Source organism: Serinus canaria, chromosome 9, assembly GCF_022539315.1.
Source record: "Serinus canaria isolate serCan28SL12 chromosome 9, serCan2020, whole genome shotgun sequence".
NCBI classification, from domain to species: Eukaryota; Metazoa; Chordata; class Aves; order Passeriformes; family Fringillidae; genus Serinus; species Serinus canaria.
Genome location: NC_066323.1, coordinates 17,240,991 through 17,261,237, shown reverse-complemented (window position 1 = coordinate 17,261,237; position 20,247 = coordinate 17,240,991). Strand labels below are relative to the sequence as shown.

Sequence of the window (20,247 nt, the reverse complement as noted above, 5' to 3'; positions counted from 1 at the left end):
GCACATCTGGGCAGCGGTCAAAGCTGCCCCAAGTCCCAGCCCAATGCCTGTCCCTTAAGCAGCTCTCCTTTCCCCAAAAGCTGGCTTTGCCAGCTCCCCTGGGTAGGAGAAAGTGGTCTCTGCTTAGCCTGCAAATACACAAGCTTCCTCTTCAAAAATAAACTCTGAGTGCAATGAGGTGGAAGACACTCCTGAAATCGTGAACTCAAGCAGCAGCACAGAACTGCTGAGCAGGGACTGAACCAAACTCTCCACCCTGGGCTTCCCCAGACTGCCTCACACCTGGGCTCTCTTCGGGGCAGGCAGGTGCACAAGGTAACAACACCTGTGCCTCTGCACTGTCAAGGGAACGGGAAAACCAACACAAGCCTCGGGGGGAACAGCAGCCCCAGCAGGCGGCAAGCCCAGGTGCACATTGTGCAGTGAAGGGCTGCCCTGCACAGAGCAGCAGCCAGACACTGGGAGCTGAGGCTGTGTGTCCTCCCAGAGACTGGTCAGGACCAACAGAAACTGCTCCTGTGGGAAACACCAAGAGCCTGATAGCGAGGAACAGCAAAAGGTGTTTTCTTACAGAGCATTCACTCCCTGCAGCCACACACACGAGCATCCACTCGGAGCACAGCCAGGAGAGCTGAGATGGAAACACCTCAGTGCAAACACCTCCTTCCCCAGGCAGCACCAGCTCTGCCAGGGCCAAGAATATCCCCATTCCATGGTGGCATTCCTAAAGCAAAGACCCCCATGGGGGAGGGTTCATACTACCACAGCTGAGGTCTGAAAGATGTGCCTCTTAGCTCAGATACAGCAGACAGTTTGGGGTTAAACTCAGACTTAGTCTGGTGTCCATTAAGATATTTTCCAAGGCTCTAAGTCCAGTTTCACATGGGAAAATGTGCCAGAATGAATCAAGCTCCTCAGAAGCAAAAAGTCAGTAATTAGTATGTGGGACAGGGCACTGCAGTGTCTAAACAGAGATGCAGTGAAGTGGAAAACCAGGGAAGCAGATGCTTGCAGGTCACAGAGATGAGTGCACCACCTCCAGCGTGAAAAGGAAGATGCGGGGGAGTCTCCACGTGGTGGGCTGACATTACAGTGAGGGGAAAAGCATTTTCTTTTCTTCCTGGAGTATAGTCATCAATGGAGCTGTTGGCACAGGGAGCGGGAATAGCTTCAGATTGATGGGCCTGGTTGAAGATGTTGAAACACAGGGCGGATCCGCTCCTCAATGGTGATCGGGATTTGCTTTGTTTCTGACAACAGAGCCTCTGCCCATCGATGAGACAAACCCTTTCAGGGCCAGGGCAGGCTGCAAGGGCCAGGACAGTACCTGGATGAACCCAGCTAGCAGGATCCCACAGGGAACAGCATCCTGACAGCCAGACCATCATCCTCACACAAATCTGTGTCCTCTGGCAGGAAAAATCTAGCTACAGGGCAGATGAGAGAGGAGACAAGGACCTGTGCTTCTGAATCACCACCACCATCTGTAATTTTTTCACAAGTCCCACAATCTACAGCATTTTCATCAATCTCCTGCCAATGGAAGCTTGCTGTTGCATGGGCTATTTGGCACTGTGGAAGAACGGAGCTAATACTGCCACACTGCCTGGAACAGTTTGAAAATGTGACAGTTCCTACAGGAAATCAAAACTAAATCTAAACATTTTAATCCTGAAAGCTGATTAATTATAAAATTCATTTTATGATGTTAGGAAGGCAGGTGCTGTTGTTTTCCCTGCACAGGGCAACAGAATCTGAGGGTGGATCTGCAGAGCCACTCAGTCTTCTCACCTCAGTGACTGCAAAGGGGACACAGTTTGATCATGGGGCCTGAAAGCCAGATCCCTCTCCAGCCCCTTTAACCAGCACCCTGAACGGACAGGGGGGCTCCTCTGTGGGAACAGGGAACGGAAGTTTTCAATTTTATTCCTTCCTGGGGCTCCATAAATCTTGCTTCACAATAAAACCATCAAAATCAAGTGAGCCATGAAGCAAATGGGAAGGCCCTGGGTGGAGCAGTTCATTGTGTGTGTCAGGGCTGAGGGAAACACTGCAGAGTCTGTTTGGCAACAAATAATCTTCATCAAGCTAATCTTGCCATCTTCCTCAACCCTCCTATTCGATTTCCTCAAATATATTGGGCAATGCAGATTGTTTGGCTTTCTCTTGCTGCAATAGGCTATAGCCCTTACAGCCATCTGTCTTTCATCCACAGATAAAGAGATCTGTCTGTCTTAAGGACAATGCACCCTATGTCAAACAAACATTCAGCAAAACAAGAGTTTTTAAGGCATTAATAGCATAAGCACTACTTGTATTAAAAGGACTGATGCATTTTAGCACTCTTTCTACAACTTCAGGCAGTATTTTAACTTTTCATTTATCAACTTTTCATTTATCAACTCCCTTCCTACACTCAAGTCTCTCTCCAGTCAGAAGCCTCCCACACACGCCTGTACAACTGACAAGGACCTGGTGAAAACCATGACAAGGGCACATACCAACACCTGACTGTCTCCTTCCTTCCTTCCAGACCACAGGAGATCCCTGTGTGCCAGCTGTCTGTGGATTACAGGTCTCTGTGGGCACACTGAAGGAGCTTTGATGATGCACACCAGGGATCAAGCCTGGTCCAAGCACTGCAGTGACTCACAGAGAGCTTCCCCGGTGAAGACCCAGTAATGAACTTGCTCTCCAGGACTGAAGCAGCACCTGTGGGGTGCAGATGGCAAGGGGACACAGCTGGGAAGCAAACCAGGCTGCAGACTAACACTGGGCATAATGACACCTCAGTAAACTGTTTATTTGCAAGGAGCACAGTATTTTCCATTTAAATCAGCTGCCCTAAAGACTAAGGGGCAACAGAGATAGTTGAGTCAAACATCACCAGGTTGTTTGATTGTTGTTTGGATGCCATCCAGCTGAGAATGTTATCCCAAAGCCCCTTTCTTCCTGTCCCCAAAGGACAAATGTAGGAGGCTCAGCCTGACAAATCTGGCAAAGTCATTCTGCCAAAGAGAAAGAATGTCTACCCCAATGCAAAGAATGATTTCAAAGAAAGATAGCACAAAGGGGATTAGCTACAACTGAGCGAATATTCCTGCTGCCCTGAGGATCAGTGTGCCCAGCCCTTCATGCACACCTCAGGGAAAGCACAGACCCCAGGACAGGGTCTAACCAGGGCAGGCCAGGACTGCAAGTGCAGCACCACAAAGGCACAAGTGGGGAGGAGAGAGCCCCTCCCCTGACAAATGCCATACACCACAAACCCATCCAAAGCAAAGGCAGAGGACATGCTGTAGCTGGGCTCCAGGAGCTGGAGGGGCTCCAGGGAGGCAGGCATGGTTGGCTGGTTGTGCAGGTAGACTCCAACCATTCCAACCACTCTGTCCTCCCTTCCTCCCTACAGCTGCAAACCCAACAGATCCACACAACCAAAAAATATCCCTGAAAATTAACCCAGGGATTTGAAGGTAGACTTGTAAGGGCACAGTGCTGGGGAACTGTATTTAAATGGTTATGACAGAGGTTTTAATATCCCTGGTTTTACATCTTCCTTTTTTATTACTGATCTGCCCAGCAAGGTGTTTCTCTAAAAGTCTCTGTGGGTGTATGCGGTAAATTCAATTACAGTTTTCTACAAGCAGACCAGACAGACTTGTTTGACATCAAGAATACTGTCTTCACTAAACCAGTTAATTTAGTTCAGCAACAGTGTATGGTTAGGAGGCGTGGATTGAAGCACAGAGAACGGAGATGAGAAAGAAATGATTCCCAGCAAAACAGCTCCCAAGTGACCTTCTTGTCCCATAAAATGAGAAGAAATGAGAAAGACCTTGCAGCTTGGTTCTCTGCTGCCCCAGGGTGACAGGACTCCAGAATCCCATTTCTAGACAACAAGCAGCTCCAAATTTTGGGCAAACAACTTTCATTCACCAAAGGCAGACACGAGTAAAAAATTCCTCTTTTCTCAGAGGTCCCATGGCCACAGGACTGAAGATAAAGTTGAGGCTTTGGTTTGGCCAATTTTATCAGTAAGTAGCCTTTATATACTATTTTCTTGTGTTGAGAAACAAAAACATCACAAAACAAAGCAAAAGGCACTTCAGCATAGGGTTCTGACAATTAATTCCTTTAAAGTGAATTTAGTGCTTCCAAGAAGCCCACTCTGGTGGCACCCAAAACAAAGAAGCTCTCTTAGCCACAAATAGCTGCCTGTCTGCACAGTTTCTGTCACAGCCTGGCAGAGGGCTCCTTCAGGAGTTCCTTTTTGTATGCCAACTTAGTCTTCAGCCATCAACAATGGTAGTGAATTATTCTGGCAGCAACATTAGCCATTAAGGACTGAACTGATATTATCAGTATTAGGACTGTAACCACATCTATTTACTACTAGCCTCTGTTATAGTTATGATTTATTACCTTGAAAGATCTGGCTGTGGGAGGAGATCTATTAAAAATGCAAACTGAAACCCACACTCTCCATGGAAGTGCTAATGGAGATATTTCAAACATATACCCTCAAGAAGGCAAGCCTTTGTTAGGAGCATCCTGTCAGTCACCAGATCAGTGCATTTAAAATGCACCTCCTTTAAAAGAAAAATGCTTTCTAAAGGTATGTATGTGACTGAGTAACTAGCATGATGAAACTTTTGAGCCCTGGAAGGAGAAAATGATTAAAAAAATAATTTACTCCATCTGCTTGGGCACATGTGTAAAAGCACATTTCTCCAGCAGGTAACGGATGTCTCTGCAGCCAGGGCAGTGGATAATTATTTTCAAGTGGGTTGTCACACTGCATTCAGCCTGCGTTCGCCTGACAGTGTGAAATCAGAAGGAAGCTTCATTGGCAATTCCCACCAGACATCAGAAAACCTCAAGCATGTAGAAAAGACTTTAATCTTCTTTAACCATTCCCGTGCTCTCCTTGAAGAAAATATCACTTCTTTTTTGAGGCAGAAAAAGCAGACCTTAGCTTGATATGGGTTCAAAATTATTTTAACGAGCAAAAAAATATTAAAATACTGTATTAAAAATAAAACAAAAATCTGCTGCAGTTTGGAGCTTTCTAACTTCACCCTAAAACTGTGAAAGCCCTGCAAAACCACTGTTCAATGCAGCTGTGTGCCAGCTATGGGTGTTTGCTAATCAAAGTCAATCAGGCAGACCAGCAGCCCTCAATGGGCTTTGGACCAGGAGTGACAAAAGGATCCTCTTTATGAGCCTGCTCCAGAGATGCTGACCCTCTTCATCTGCCCTGATTTCAAAGGCAACTCGGGGCATTCAGAAATCTTGAGCTAATTTGCTACATACTAAACAAGATTCATACAACAGGGAAGGTTGCTATGACACACCGTGGTTTAAAAGGAGCCCAGGATGAACTGGCCTGGTTTGAATTGGCAGCTTGGCCTTGGCTGCACTACAGAGGAGCAGCAAAGTCTTTGATAAGTTAAAGGAGCAGCAGGCACCTGGGAGCAAGCATCCGACTGTCTAATAGCAAGAAAACCTGACTAGAAATGCTCTATCAGAAGCAGGGAAAAGTTTAGCACATCTGCTGTACAAGATCTGAGAGCCAGCTTTTGTGTGTAACACAGAAAGAATAAAGAGACCAAATAAAGAGGTGTACAAAAAAAAAAACAACAAAACAAAAAAAGGATCCTTACAATGAACGCTTCCATAGATCTTTGGAGCATATCTGGAAGTACATCAGGGGCCTTTGAAAGGGCTGGCTCAGGCACAGAGAGGCAGCATAGGGCTCTGCTAAGGCTGTTGGTGGTGCTGCCAGCCTCACCCACGGGGTCACACTGCTGCTGTCTCAGCAAGACCTCACCCCACTGGTACTGTATGGATGGTCTTTAACAACTCTAATCAATGCTCTTTAATTTGATCAGGATCCTAGAACCATCTCACTGGGGCTGAGCCTGAAATAGAGAGTATTTCAGAGAGCACAGAGGAGAAAGTATTTCTCTACTATTTGCAGAGAGGATAAGAAGAAAATAATTATTAAATAATCAATGTCTTTAAACACCTGAAGTTCACTGACTAAAATGTCTGGCAAAGCCATGCCAGGCACAGTGTTCAAGAGGAAGCACTTTGGCCTCCTCTTTCTACCTCATAAGGCTTTATTGAACCTGTACAGCAGTGTAGCTGTCAATGATGTTTCAGCATGGGAGCTGTGGTGCCCTTCAGATATGCCTTTGTTGTTGATCTCTATCCATCTGAAAGAAAAGTTCTAACACAGAGTAAATACCTGGGTCCTGTACGTTTAGGCTTGCAAATAAAGCCCACACTTTTCCGAGACAGTTGTGTATGTTGCTGCCACTAATTGCTTCTTTCAGCAGTTGTGGACAGGTCCCCTGTTGTTGTGGGCTAATTCACACAAGCAAAGGCAGCTCAGACAGCCCTCACTTCTTGCCTGCCTGGCTATTCCTGACCATTTATCATCATAGATTATGTGTTTTACAACCGGCAAGACCAAAGCCACCAGGCCACAAGATGCAGCAGTCACTTAAAATCCCAGTAATCTGCTCCCTTTCCACCCTCTCTCCTGTCTGCATAGTCAGCTTTACAACTGGCTTATAATAAGGCAAATGATTTGGTAAACAATTCTTCATTTATTTACTTGGGCAAGGTTCCTTTGACTCCAGCAGGAGTTCTGCCAAGCCAGGGATGCTGGACCAGCGCCAGTGACAAAATGCCCATTTCACTGGAATGTACAATTTCCTATTTACTTGCCAGAAGTAACCCAGTTACCAGCTTCACAATAGGCTTTGTTCCTTTCACCCAGAGAACAATCCAATTAATAGCTCCTCTCCCAAAAAGGCTAAAGAAGTTAAGCAAAGAGGTCCAGTTACCATGGGCAGAGGTGTGGGAAAACTGATGCTCGCAGGTACCACTCCTTTGGGCTCTAGGCTTCCCTTCCAAGAGCTGCCATATAAGAACATTTTGCATTGTCACACATGCTATGTTATCACATCTGCTCTAATGCACTCTGCTGCAGACAATACCACCTGTGTTCACTCACTCCTTTGAGATAAAAAGAATTCCACTGTGGAAACCAGAAAGTTATCTGACAGCCTGACAGGAAAGAAATCCAGCCAGAAAAATAAGCTGTTCTGTAATTGGCCCAACTGCTGAATTTCTTATGCTGTTTGCCCTCTAATTTACTTCAACAACTCTACAGAACTAGGTCCTGACTAACCAAATCAAAGCCCCCATTTAATTGAGTAAATGTCTCTGTTAATTTAAGGCTCCGGCCAGAAAATCAGAAGACAGCTAATAAACAGTTGCTGTATTTAAAGGAGTGATGATTCCAAGTCTACTGATTATAAACATACACTGTCAAATTACTCCCGTCTCTTCTCAAGCCATAACCACTCCCCTTCTTATTCAATTCCTTCAGCCCATCACCACACACAAGGGGAGACAGCTTTCTCCTTTGAGATTCCCATCACTCACAATCCCTTTCCCTCAGCCTGGCAGCGATGCAGCAATGGATGGTCCATTTTCCCAGCCTACGTGGAGAAGAAAAATCATTCTCTCCTTACAGCCTACCCACTGTTCCCTCTGCTCTTGCTCTGCTGTACAGCTTAAAAGGCATTCTGATGTACTATTTACATAATGAACAATATCACAGGATGTTTTAAGAACAAAATCATTTACTGAAGCTGCAGACATATATATAAAGATGTGGAAGAGTTATTATGTCATAAATTTAAATTCTGAAGATCAGAGGCTCTACTGGCATATACCTGCTACTACAGAGAACAGGCTCCAACAGCAGAGGACTGCACAAACGTGCAAGTGTGGCAATGCCACCTAAAATGCAGTAGCCATCATGACTGTGTGGTGTATCCTGCTTTCCCTTTTTCCTAGCAGCCACAGTGGTGATAATCCATATCTGACTGGAAACTTAGAAAAGGAACAAGTTCAGTTCAAGGAAAAAGAACACATTTGCTTATTTATATTGTTTATAGTTTAAGCAATCATTATAAACATGTGCTCAAATAATCAGCTCCTACATAATTACTCATTTGCAGCCACAGTTATTAGGTAGGTAAATTCACTCTTTTTTGAAAATGCAGGTCAAATATTTATCTCTGAGATATGTTAAATGTAACACAAGATTGAGTTAAGGGTATATATTACACTGCAACATTAACAAAATTGAAGTGTTTAGACCTTTGAAACCTTTTTTAAAGCCTTGACCTTGGAAACAAATAAGGACAGTGTTATTTTAATGTGCATTCAAATTTTAACAACAGTCACACAGCTCTAGTGGAATTCACATTGAGTTTCCACTGTAGATTGCTCATCATTTCATTATGGTTCATTATGCTGATAACTGTCAGAAAGCATTAGAAGCAGGAGCCTTGAGTAATAGCACTGAAATGGTAATTTAAAAACAATATACTTTCTGAAGGAAATACAGCAGTGCACTAAATTCAATTAGAAGAGGGGAATGTAAAGACAAGTAAGTGATGTTTGCTGTTTGAAGTCAGACTATTCAGTTTCTGGATAACCTAGACTGGAGAAGGTCCTTTTAAAGCAGGCACTCTTCTCTTGCATCTCACTACATCTGCTCTTATTATCTCCAAGCTTCTCCACTATAAACGCTCTTAAATGCAACCGTTTTTGAAATATTTCAGGCCATGACAAAATATCAATCAATCCATCAGTCCCTGCTTGGGTGACACAACTGACTAAATTATTCAGGGTCATTTACTGAGGCAGATTTCAAGCTGGACAGTCCATGATGGTAATCTCTCTTTTGTAAAGGGCTCCCAATTAAAAATCATTAATAATTTGAATTGAACAGACAACATAAACAATACAAAACCATCCCGTTCTGGCTCATAATGTGAGCATTGTTTGTTAGGAGTTAGAGAACCCAACTCATTAATGGTGGGGATGCAGGAGCAATGCCCATTAATTTGGGTGGGAACTGCACCTGCCTGCACCAGGCTGCAATTCACAGGAGATCTCCTTACAGAGAAGGGAATTCAGGGACAAGGGCCATGACTGAGACTGATTTGTTTTCCTGCCTCATGATTCTTGTGTGGGTGAGGCAATTTATTCTCCATTACATTGCTAACCTTATGAAAGACCCTTCCTCTCTGCAAGTACTGAAATATAATGAAGGCCTGTAGAGTCACCTTGACATTACTTCTGCAACTCTTCCAAAAGGGAAAGGTGTTTCCCATGGTTTGGGCTCAGGGTATTACAAGTCCATCATCCCATCTCCATGCCCAAGCACACAGCTGACAAGCCCACTGTGCTTCAGAGCTCCAAGTCTGAATTCCCAAGTTTGGCCAAAGAGGCAGATCCAGGCTGGCTCTGCCTCTCGGTGGTGGCAGACACATTGAGGACTATCCCCACAGGGCAAGTTTGAGGGGAAAGATGCACCAGCAAACACTTGTATGTGTGTGTGTGTCAGGGCTCTGCCTGGCCTTTGACACAGCCCCCTCTGCTCTCTCTACACCCACACTGCCACATTCTGCTCTTCCTTGCACAAACTTTACACCAGACATAATCACTCACTCTAGCAGAGCTGAATTAGAGCAGAACACTAAAACCAGACTTTGAGTAACTCATTTAGGAGCCTGATGCCTGGCTTACCTGAGGTTAGACACAGTTTTTACAGCTCAGCAAGGGATAGCAATGTCAGAGAGCAGCGTTATGGGAGGGTAAAACTCTGGAGCACCTCTCCTGGCCAGCACACCAGGAAGCAGCTACTGCTTTTGTTACTTATCATGGGAATTGCAAGAAAGGAAAAGGAAGGGGAATTCTCTAATTCCCTTTCATCCACTAGCACAATCAGGCTAATGGAAAGTCCTAACAGTCTTCCTCCCCCAACCTAGAAGGCGAGATAAATGACAAGGCCAGCCAGTTTACTACTAAAGGAAATCAATAGCCAAGGGTCAAAGCTTTACAAAAACACATCTTAAGAAGACTGAAGTTCTTCATCTTAAAAAGTGTTTAGGAATAATAAAGAAGGGATCAATCCACAGTCCATTCCAGGTGTTCTTTCCAAATTATCCAATGTTACTTTTATTCACCTGGTCTAATAGTTCTCCAAGTGAACAGAAACCTGATTTTACAAGCCAGTGGAGCAGAGTCTATCTTTTTGCTAGAAGAATGGATCTCAGATACTGTTTTATTTCTTCATTAGTGTGCCGTCACACTGAGCGATTACTAAATGCAGGCCTGAATGAGAATACCAGAGTTAAAGAGAGCATAATGAACAAAGAAGGTGCCTGATTATTATGGCTGTCAGCACAAGGGAATTGGGTTTGTCACCTGGCTTAACCAACTGGTAAGAACTGATTACAGGCTGAATCCCCCTGAAAGCACCTTTGATGTTTATGCTCCCTTCTGTCTACACGTCTTGTCCGAAAGTCAGACAAACGGGGACCTTCTCCTGAAGAGGCCCTCTGGATGCTGTCACTTGCCTGGGATACATGGGCAGAAGCCTCTCAGAGGGGCAGCATGGCAAAGGAAGAGCTCGGCAGGCAGGGCTGAGTCCCACTCTGAGCAGGCGCCACCCTCCCAGTACAGCTAAGGCAGGGCTCAGAGAGGGGCACAGCTGCCCAGGGGCCAGCTCAGAAACAGCTCCTGTGGCATCCTTCACCTTGGAGCACAGAAATACGAGCCCTTCAGCTACAGGAGAATGCAAAGCTGTGGACCAGGACCTCCAGAGACAGGCCTGTTTTCCAAGAGCAGGTGTCCATAGGATTGTGGTGCTGGCTTGCCTCTGCCTGCAGAGCCCTCCTAGGCTGCTGCAGAGATGAAGACTGAGGCCAGCACCACAGCCCTTGCCTTTTCTCCTTTCCTCTCTGTATTTTTGGGGTAAAAAGACCAAGATCAGGAACTTCAGCTTTGTCTGACCTGCCAAGACAGGAATGGGGAGGAGTGCCTGCAGCAGGCCCAAGACTTGACAAAAAAGGGCCAAGCTTGCAGGGGTACATTTTGCAATAATACCAGCAAACATATATATATCATTTGCTTACAGTTTCCCCATCTGGAAATGTTTTGCTCTCCCCTCATACTTCCCTAACTGCACATGTCTATTTAAATTCAACCAGTTGATTACTAATTTGATTTTGATTTGGTCAAGATATCGTTCACAAGGACCAGGGCTTTGAAAAACTTTCATTGGTATAATGTTATCCAGGGTGTAGATTTCACACAATAGTTTTGTTGTTGCAGAAAGACATTTTCTCTATCAAAACTGGTCACGTTTTAGATCTAGTAGTGTAAATTACATTACAGAAAGCGTGTTCTTGCCCATTTAGACAAGGTTTCACAATACAGTTAGACTCCATTCCCAGTCAATACTTGGCAAGGGATACATGCACCACTCTCTTTCCTACTAAGCAAAAGCAGCTGCTCTTGGCTATGCCCTGGTCTTCTCAACCACCACCCAGCAAAACTCACTGCTGAAAAGAAGAAAATCACTGGAGAACAGCTGGAATCAAGGGGGTGTGGGGAAGGGATGAGTGCTAACTTAGTTATGGACATGCTCTGTTTCTGCCTTGTAAGGGAGAAATTAAGGTTTAAATAAATGTGAGTCATCTCTCACAAAATTAATTCTCAATATATTAAAACGTTACAAAAGAAATATCTCGGCCTTTCCTCACTCAGACACACACACACTCTCTCTCTACATAAATATACAGCTGAACTCCAAAAATCTGGAAACACTTCCAATAGCTTTCAGGGAATGCCACACATGGATATCCCCCTGGTAAAATACAGCCCTTTCACTTATTGTTTCAGACTGCTCTGCTCCTAAGAAAGTGAAAACCAAGGAAAGAGATGATCACAATTTAACACCAGGACATGCCTGGAATCCCAGGTCTTGGACTGCATGAGCCATTAACCAACACACAGGACAAGGAGTTTATCTAGCAATCCTGACTGTGCTCAATGCATCTCTCCTTCTCCCTGATGAAGGCATTTTGGTGGAACTAAAGCAAATTCCATTTGCTGCATATGATGTATTTACCTACACAGGACAAAATAAACCATGCACTGAGGGTTTCATTAAAGTTTAAGATTTATTATTACCACCCCTTTCAGATGAACACTTGGGTTCCTAAGGGTCACCAGCCATATTTCAAGCAAATTAGAAATATAATGAGATTATAAATATTACCTGTTTACCTGAGGTCATACAATTACAAGGAAAGCTTTCACAATTTCTACAAATATTCATATTTAAAGATATGAAGGGTGATGTGCTCTACTGGCCAGGTACTCAGACTGGAACTGAGGCCTGTATTTTACTTCTAGCTGTGTTACTCAGGTGTGCAAGTCCCTCTTTTGTAACTGGGTCTGCTGATTTATTTATACAAGGGTCAGCACAACCACGCCTCCATTAGGAACTGAGGGCTGAGAGCTAACACTGTCACTCAGAAGCGTGACCCAAAATGCAAACTGCATCAGCAAAAGGCCATGAGAGCTACAGAACGCTGCTGCCAGAAGCAGAGCTCTTTTTAGAGACACAGAGAAGAAATGGGTGATCAAAGGGGCAGGAGATTGCTCAAAGACCAACTCACGAGTGCAGGGCATGGAGGCAGCGTCGTTTTCGGCTCGGAAGAAGCCGCGGTCGCAGGTGCAGGACATGGAGCCTTCCCAGATGGAGTAGCTGTGGGGCGGGCACTTGGCACAGGCAGCGTCTGTCGAGAGAGCCTTGTAGTATCCGATTTTGCAAGCTGGATGGAGGAACAGGAAGGGAGAGCGTTACTGGCCCGGGCTGTGATCATAAATTGCCAGCTTACTCATTCAAAATCAAGGCAGGAGACGTTTCAAAGAGATCTAATGATGTCCTCTTAGCCCCAGGTGAAGAATTAACAATCATCACACTCTTAACGAGCAGTCCTACGTCAGGGGATACTGATTTCTAATTCCAACAAGGAGCCATTTTAAAAGCTGGCTTAGAGATGGCAAAAAAAAAATTATACTCTTCTGTTGACGCTACCAGAAAATCAGCTGCCTCTTTGTGCTTACTGTGGAGTTGCATGTGGCTTAACCCATGTCCACCTGCACCCCACACACACACAGAGCGTGACAAAAGGGGTGCAATTGGTTTATTCCATGACCACTTAAGGAATGGCAGCTGACAGTCAGACACTGCCAATTTTTAAGAGGGAGCGGGACAGGAAGCCATCGTGCCCGGAAATGGCACATCTCCCTCCTGGCAAGGCAGGATTCATTTGGCTCTCTCTCCCCAAGGGAGGAGATCAGCAATGCTCTCCCCTGCTCAAAGCTGGGGCACAGCAGTAACTGCACCCCTGCCACCCGATCCACGTGCAGCTGGCAAGGTTTTGGTGACTTCAGCTTCATAAAAGCTGGTTTTACATCACTTGGAAAAAACTCATTAGCATCATTAATAACACATTTTCATGGTGGCTAACATTTCTAGGTATGTCATCCTAGAAATTTCTCCCTTGGCTGGAGAAAAAAGCCCACCATCACCACCACTGGCTTTTAGCACTGCAGAGAAGAGAGAAAATTCCCAGGCACGCAAACCAGTAAAAAAGAAAGGCTGTTCCCAGTATTTACTGTGTGACTCACTCCCACATCTTGTCATTTATCACCTACACTACCTTTAGGGTTCCCCTGTTACACACAGGCTCTTGTTGGGAGGGCATAAGCCCCCGCACAGCCAGGGCTCACTCTTGCTGTTTCAACCTTCCCCTAGTGCCCCTCATTCCTTCCCTGTTTCTCTTATGAAGCCCTCCAGTGGGAAATGGAGAGGGATATTAGTAACACGTTTATAAAAGAGCAAGTTACTTCATTCTTATTAGCCAAAGCCATTTATGAAATGTCCTTAACAAGTCCTGACTTTACGATGTGCCACACGCCATGTGTGAGAGCACTGGGAGATCAGCCTGGTGACACTCACTGGGGCTGCCACAGGACCAGAGGAGCCTGGCAAAACACCTTGCTCAAGTGACTGAGATGTACAGAGTTCACATGCATCATTGTGTTAGATAAGGTTCGACTTGCAAGGTCTGTTTTGGCCATGCTTCAAACAGCCTTCGGGTTTCCATTAAAATCAGCAGCTATAGCTCTGGCAGGAAGAACAGCAAGGGTTAAACCCAGCCTGCCCCATGTCAGGAACGATTTTGGTCTCTGAACACAAATTCAAACCCCCCATGTCTGGCCCATCAGCCAAGCACCAGCAGAATGCAAAGACAACACCTGAAAAACAGTTTATTCTGCCTGGGATGGGAATTGCCAGCAAAACGAACAAACAAACAAACAAAATAACCCTTCTTTTTTTAATATATGATTTGCACTATCTGGTGAGCAAGTTGCTATATCACTACGTGTCCTGGTTTTAGCAACAGCATCAGTCAAGTGGCAGATGCTGGTCTTAGATATTACTCCTGGTTTTCACTGTCACAGCTCAGATGAGGAATATTCCTAAGTCTGTGTATGACCAGGAGAGACACCCACAGGAAGGATCTTGCTGCCACATATAAAGACAAGGCATTGAAAAACAGAATACAAGAGGAAACCAAGCTGACTGCTTTTATCCACAAAATTCTTTCTATTATTCACAGTTTTAAAACTAAACATGTTAACTCTAGTGTTACTCTTAATATGAACATCAGGAACCACAGAAATCATTAAACAGTGAGCTATCTTTAGCATATTTGAGATATTAAAATACTTCTAGCTCAAAGCTGAAAATCCTATTCAGGTTATAACGTGCTTCTAGAAACACTAGAAAATGTCACAAGTGAAGACTTTTGAGACCATTCCTCCCTGTCTTTTCATACTCCATGGTCCAGAAGGGAATAGATGTATTCACTGGGTACTGCAAGGTCAACACCCTGTAACTCAAGGATTTTTTTCCCCCTCGTTTTATGCACTGTATTTTGTTTTCTACTATATTAAGCCAAGATCATTAATATTTCAAGACCTGAAGAAAGCTCTCCAAACACACTGGCGGCTCCTAAAGCACACACAGCCATTTTGCTTCAAAAATCAACTACTCCTGAAGACAGTTTTCTTCATTTTAATGTGCTCAGAGATTCACCACCTTTCACAACAGACACAAAAGGGCATTAGAGCATGTGCTGCATTAAACCAGGAGTTCTTTGCCCCCAAGAGCTCCATGGTAGCGCCACTTAAAAACTCAAACCTAATCCTGTAAAAGCTGTTCTTAGCATGAAGTGCTGCTGACACACCTATTACAACTACAGATGGAACTTTTTTTTGAAGGGTAATGATTTAGTAGGCAAACAAGGAGCCTGTACAGAACTCATTCCCTGGAAGTCTTTATTGCTTGCTCATGACAAATCTTCACGCAGCTGCTTTTCTAGGAAGGATTTGCTGGGTGAGACCCAGCATGAATGGGGTTCTTACACAGTTTTCGAAAGATGCCTTTGTAAAAAGATTAGTTCACATGTGCAATGCAAACTTTGAGTTCAATTTCTTAGCTTTGCCTTAATTAGTTCTTTCTGTGAGGTTTCTTTTTGTTTTTTGAAGGAAAAAAAAAATTTCTCACATTCAGGTCACCCCCAAGAGTAACACGGTTACAATTGGCTGCACCACATTCAAGGGAAATGCTCAAACAAAAATATTTTCACTTCAAAGTTTTTCCTCAGAACAAATCCCATTAATTTAAATGGACATCAGCTTGAAATAATCATGTTGATATCTTTGAGTTATAATACTAAAATCTGTTTGATTTCTATTTCTCCTAAAGCAAGACAAGATCTGGCAAACATTGCTGGTCATTAATACATGCCTTTTTCCTTCTTTTTTCCAAATATATCAGAGTGATGCATGTCAAAACTGCAAAAATTGCTCTGAAGAATTATGGAACTTCAGTCAAATCTAGCTGTAAATTTTCTCAAGCTGTTTTTCCAACTCTGTTTTCACATTAAAACTTGATTTTCAGACTTAAAGATTCCTCAAAAAAAGAGAAAGAATATGTGTGTGGGCTGCAAAGTCTGCTTGCTTGGTTTCTCCAAATGCTGAATTTTTGACTAGAAAATTTCAGACAGCGATTTCAGAATTTAAAACCTCATCTCATAGTGGATGGGGCTCTAATCACATTCTTTTTAAACACCACTACAACAAAATACTTGTATTAAATTGGTTTTAACTATTTTTAAATAAGCTATGTTGTTGGGGTTTTTTAATTGGGGGCAGGGGAAATATTTAAGAAAAATATTTGATGAATTAATTCTTTCAAATTTAGAGTTGTTGAAAAAAAAATCCCCCAGTACTTGCTCCTAAATAGTTCCTCTATCCTTGTGGAAATGGCAATAATTCCTTCCCAGTTAGGAAAAGGCTTGACACACCTAAAAGTCCTTTAAAAAAAAACTAAAAATTGTGTAATGTTCGCAAAGGGTTGGATAAAGAAATAATCCCAAACTGCTGACAAATTCCTAAACCATTAAAAATGCAGTGCACATCCTAGAAACATCTCAGGGAGCTCCAGGCAGAGGCTCTGGCAGTGCCTGGAGGCTGAGCAGGACTGAGGCAGGGATGGGAGACACCCCTGAGCCTGGCTGGGATCTGAGCAGGGATGGGATGGGGAGGCCCAAGAGGGGCAGCCCCGAGCTGAAAACTGCTGGGCAGGAGCTCTGGCAGCAGCCCTGGGCACCAGGGACCAAGGGCAGCAGAAATCAGAAATCCTGCTTGAAGCCTCAGCCTCTGCTGAAGAGAATTGTAACCAAGAAAATAGTGATTTCTGATTAGAACCTAATAAAGTGACTAGAGAGAAAAACAAGCAGAGAAACGTGGTTTTATTCAAGTAAATCTAGTTAAGTCAATAAACTGATCTTAGAAGCAAATGTGACAGAGGTGTTGTGGAGTGCTCACTCACAGCAGCCCTGTGGGATGCAGCCCTGCACAGCCCAGCAGCACTGCCTGCAGAGCCACGGCCATGAGAGCCCTGTGCCAAAGGCTCAGCCCTCCACACAAGGAAAGGACCCCTGAGCAGGACAGGACCACAACCAAACTGTGCCCCTGCTGCACCCTCCTGCCCAAAAGGAACCCTCTGTACCCCCAAGAATACTGATTATCACAGGCAGCAAGCGATGCTGCTAAAACCTGTGCAATCAGCTCAGCTGTCAGAAGCTATGCATTCCAGTTCCCTTTCTTGGAGCAGAAAAATATGTTAGCTATAAACCCAAGAAAACTTCAAAATTCCTCAAGAAGCAATTTTAATAAAATCTCCCTCTGCATACAACAGAAGAAGGGAAACTACTTTTAAGTCAATGATTGTAGCCAACTTTAAAGAAAGACTCCAAAATAGTACTCTTGGTGAAATGAAGGACAAGGCATCTAATTCAATAGGAGATATCTCAATGTCACATTTATACATTTCAGTGAAAAAAAAATTTGTGTTTAAAGACTTGAAAAAATACTTTGGTAGCACATTTGATGTGTTTCATCGCTGGTTACTTTTCCTACAGCTCTTCTCCCTGGAAATATTTTGAGCTCACGTTTCAACTGCACCCTCAGGAACAAAAAGTTACATTTACTTTTCCCCTTGAATGTTGTTCTTAGTTTAAGAGGATGGATTTTCTCTCTCATCATAACAAAACTACATCTGCCACATAAGAAGGCAGCATCTTCTTAGCTTACTTTTACTGCTATTACCATTTCTGAACAGATTTTTGTGTGTTAATTATAGAGCTCAATTGTTTGGATAGTCTCTTTTGATGAGCTTTCTGCCCCGCACCATGAACCCCTCTGTTATTGTACAGCTGTTTTACTTCCAAATGCTCATCAGGGCTTTCTAATTGTCAAGCTGTCCCAGCAACCAGGTCTTTTGACCTAAAAGTCAAAGAAAGGGAGTCACCCTTGTCTCCCCAACATGAATACCCCAGCAGTCCCAGTGGGCCCCTGATACCTACGAGACAATGCCTTTCCAGATCATTGCCACTACAAGCATAATTGGGTTTGGGGTGAAATGAGAAGATTTAAAATAGGATGAATTAATGAGTTTCTTGTAAAATTAAGTCATTCTCCTGGTCCAATCTAATTACTCACTGTAATGCCCCTGAGGGTGATAAATAAAGATCCTTAGAAGCCAAGCAGGAGGGAAAAAAAAAAAAAAGCTTTCTCTTGAGCATTTCTTAAAAGTCAAGTTGTAGAATGTGATGTGATACACCAAATGCTCTTTCCAAATAACGTCAGATTCCTTTCATGTTCACATTGTAAGATCTTTGCCTGCTGTTAATAATGACTGTGCTATTGCTACACATAAAAAGGAGCTCCCCATCTTTAGCTGGTATCTCTGATGAGAAAACCAGTATTTCTACACACTAAGCATGTATTTTTGATGCATGAGTGGCACAAGGAAACACAAAAATCCCACTGGGGAAGAGTCTAGACTGTTTGACTGCAGAGCACTTTTACTCCATGATTGGGTAAAAACTCAGGAAGTTCAAAACAGAAATAAAGGGACCTTGGAACGTTAATGTAGCATGATTTGAAATCCAAACTCTGAGTATCCAAGCCACTGGACCTGCACATGCAGATACCCTAGCAGGTTAAGCACTCAGACCTCCTTTGCAAAGCTGCAGCATAAACCAAGTGGAGGAGCTTTGCACACATATCCAATCTGAACAACCATTAAAAAAATAAAATCTCTTTGTTATTTTTTTCCCCCCATCTAGCTTCCTCAGCTGCAGGTCTGTTGCTAGTGCTGTGGTTTGCTGATTTAAGGCAGGGGAGTGATCCCATGATGCCAGTCACAGCAGGACTCAAACATCTCTGGCAAATCTAAGAGTACCTTGCCTGACTGTGCATCCATGAAGACATGATCACCTCATTGACAGGTGGCCAGATTTTTATTTGGCTCATGGGAGACTAGAAAGCCAGCTTCCTACTTCAGTTTAAGAATGAGGAGCTCCAGTGATCTCTGGTGTGGAAGCAAACCACCATCACCACCCAGGGTCTCTCACTGAATCCTCAGGAGGGAAAGGGAGGAGGCACTCACTGCTACCTGCAAGGTGCCCATTCCATTGCCACAGCCTGTCAAAGAGAGCAGGGAATGGCAGTGCACTGACATCAGCCAAACCTTGCTTGTCAAAGAGAGCAGGGAATGGCAGTGCACTGACATCAGCCAAACCTTGCTGCACCATCAGGCACATCCCATCAGGTCCACCTCACTTCAGTTCCTCTGTGCTCAGCCCTCTCCTCTAACACTTCATTTTGACAGTCTCTGGTGGACCTGCAGGGCCAGCAGCCAACACTGCCAGTGAAAGCCAAGGCATAAAGGCATTCAGTGCCTCTGCCATGTCCTTGGTTACTAGGTCTCCTCCCCACTGAGCCCTGGGACCGTGTTTTCCTCAGCCTTCCTTACTGTGCCTGCAGGAGCAGGCATCCTTGGTGTCCTTCATATCCCACACCAGACAAACTCCAGCCTAGCTTTGGCTTTCCCCACACCTCCTCTGCATCCTCAGGCAATGGCTGGACTCCAGGATCCTCCTGGGTGCTTCTCCTGTGTGTCTGAGCTGTGCCAAGGGCTCCCTGCCCATCCACCTTGGCTTTCTGCAACACCCCCTTTACCTTCTGCAGCTGCTGTGTGTGTGCTTTAAAACCCACCAGCCCATGTGGGCTTCTTCACTGCCCTCCTGATAAAATCCCTGAACAAGCCAAAATCTTCTAACCTGAATCCCAGAGCTTTATTTTTTTTTTAAATATACATGAAATCCAGGGAAACAAACCACAAAAAATGAAGTCTCCAGCTGAGCAAAGGGCACAAGCACAACAGGACTGGACATCTGACACGACAATCTGTTCAAGACAGAGCTACAGGCACTAACAAAACTCCCAGGTGTATGACACAAGAACCAGAATGGCCTGTTTAATCCCAGCCAAGGAGGTCCTGTTCACCTGGGTATCATTTCCTTTGCACAGCTTCAGAGCCAACTGCCAGATGTTTTTGCCATGCATTTGGTCACTGCACACGGTGGGCACATGGCACTGCTGGCATGGCCAAATCCTCTCTGCAGGGACAGGGTTTGTGGGCTTGGAGTGCCACTCCTCAGCAGCAACACTTTTTTTTCTCCTGTGTTTTACACAGAGAAACATTTTGCTTGTCTTCTACAGAAATATTACTAATCAGCTTGTACCTCAAAAGAAATAAAATTATGCTGAAAATGCAGTAATTTGAAAAGCTTAAATCTGCTTCATCAGTCCCCTTTTTCGAAAGAAACTAGATAGTCAAAATCATAAACCAAAAAATTAAATACATATGCAATTCAT

At 44.2% G+C, this 20,247-nt stretch overlaps 1 protein-coding gene across 2 annotated transcripts in view; it reads right to left on the bottom strand.

Annotated features, from left to right (window-relative positions):
- Window positions 1-20,247, bottom strand: part of EPHA4 (EPH receptor A4) — a 104,809-nt gene that overhangs the window by 51,009 nt on the left and 33,553 nt on the right. For both annotated transcript variants that reach the window (XR_007778268.1, XM_050978112.1), the window contains exon 4: window positions 12,561-12,716. Coding sequence is in view for 1 of the 2 variants with exons in the window: in XM_050978112.1 (XP_050834069.1) it covers window positions 12,561-12,716 (156 nt within the window). In the remaining variant the exon portion in view is untranslated. The remainder of the gene's footprint in view (window positions 1-12,560; window positions 12,717-20,247) is intronic.